Consider the following 1,420-nt stretch of genomic DNA (forward strand, 5'->3'; position numbering starts at 1 on the left):
GATGCCGTTCCGTATCACTGACCTTGGCACTGAACTGGTTCAGCTCTCCGCTCTCGTGTCCGGCGATGATGAACTCTCCCAGCGGGCCCCACACGGCACTGGTGATCTTCGAGTCACTGCAGGGGATCTTCATGTAGGGCTCGTTGTTCTCTGCAGGAAGGAAGGAGACAGACAGACAGACACCGTGGCACCAACTCCAGCCATCAACACTTCCCCTTATTCCCTGGGGCAGGCACCCGGACTCCTCACCGATCTGGCTGGGGTCCCGGAGGTCAAAAAAGCTCACAAAACACTGATATCCCATCTGCTTGTCCGTGGAAAACATGATGATGTTTCCTCCGAAGTCGAAGCCGCACGTCCTCACCGCTGAGCTGGTCTTCACCAGAGCGAGCTGCTTTCCTGAACACGGAGAGAAACCGTCACTTCCCCAGGCATTTTAGGGCAAAGCTAAGGAAAACAAGCAGCTAAACGGCAGGGGAGGAAGGGGGAGAAGTTGGGGGGAGCCGTGAGCATCGGGAGTAGCCGACAGGCAGGCTCGGTGACCCACAAGCTCCAATCGCACCTCTCAACTACCTGGGCAAGCGAAGTGAATGAATTCCATTAATATTCACGAGAAGCCAGGCAGGTGCACAAGCCCTGCCCACCCCCCCAGCATCCTGAGCTCGGATTCAGGCCTCTTTCAGGGGGGGGAACGAGCACATTACGCTCCCACCACCTCACGGCAGCGACCAAGCGCAGCTACGCGGGCGTCAGCGCCCAAGCTCAGCTACGCTGGAAGGGCGGAGTCTTACCCGTCTCACAGTCCCAGAGCCGACAGCTGTTATCCGCAGAGCCGGTGAGCACATGCCGGGTGTCCCCTAGGTCACCAGTTAGGGAACGTCAACACAGTTTCAGCCCCCCAAACCCGACTTTTTAGATACCCAGAGAACATTTATACACGGGATGAAAAGCTGTATTACACAGAGACTGGACAAGCTCCATTCCAGGACCGGCAACGCTCCAGTACGGACACGGAGTGCGAGTGTTGCTGTTACAAACTCCAACACTTCCCTCCTGAAATGCTGAAAAGGGTCCAGCGCCTGCGCTAACGCACCCTTGGTGTGTTTTTGTCTCCCCCACCACTGCCTGCAAGAGATGGAGAGTCTCTTGCTGAGATTTTTTTCCATCTCTGATGGAAAACCAACTCAGGCACCTTTCCCTGAGCTGCCAGGGCCATCGCAGTAAAAGCGACGGTGGACACGGTATTCCCAAAAATCAGCCCAGGGAGAAAACTATCCCGAGGAGGGAGTAAAGGAAAGACGGGGCAGAGTGAGACGCGCTGTGTCGCCCTCGTGCTCCTCTTCAGGAGGAAGCGGCGTGGGTGAATCACTGGAATGAAAATGCGTGGAACGGAGAAGCTGGTTTCCCCGACCAAAGGATA

General features: G+C 56.3%; 1 protein-coding gene across 1 annotated transcript in view; it reads right to left on the minus strand.

Annotated features, from left to right (window-relative positions):
• Positions 1-1,420, minus strand: part of EIF3I (eukaryotic translation initiation factor 3, subunit I) — a gene marked incomplete at both ends in the record, with an annotated part of 3,205 nt that overhangs the window by 1,464 nt on the left and 321 nt on the right. The window contains 3 exons of the mRNA XM_010152833.1: positions 23-150; positions 250-399; positions 792-857. Of these exons, the coding sequence (XP_010151135.1) occupies positions 23-150; positions 250-399; positions 792-857 (344 nt within the window). The remainder of the gene's footprint in view (positions 1-22; positions 151-249; positions 400-791; positions 858-1,420) is intronic.

The sequence above is a fragment of the Eurypyga helias genome, unplaced genomic scaffold (genome assembly GCF_000690775.1).
Source record: "Eurypyga helias isolate BGI_N326 unplaced genomic scaffold, ASM69077v1 scaffold33175, whole genome shotgun sequence".
Classification (NCBI taxonomy): domain Eukaryota; kingdom Metazoa; phylum Chordata; class Aves; order Eurypygiformes; family Eurypygidae; genus Eurypyga; species Eurypyga helias.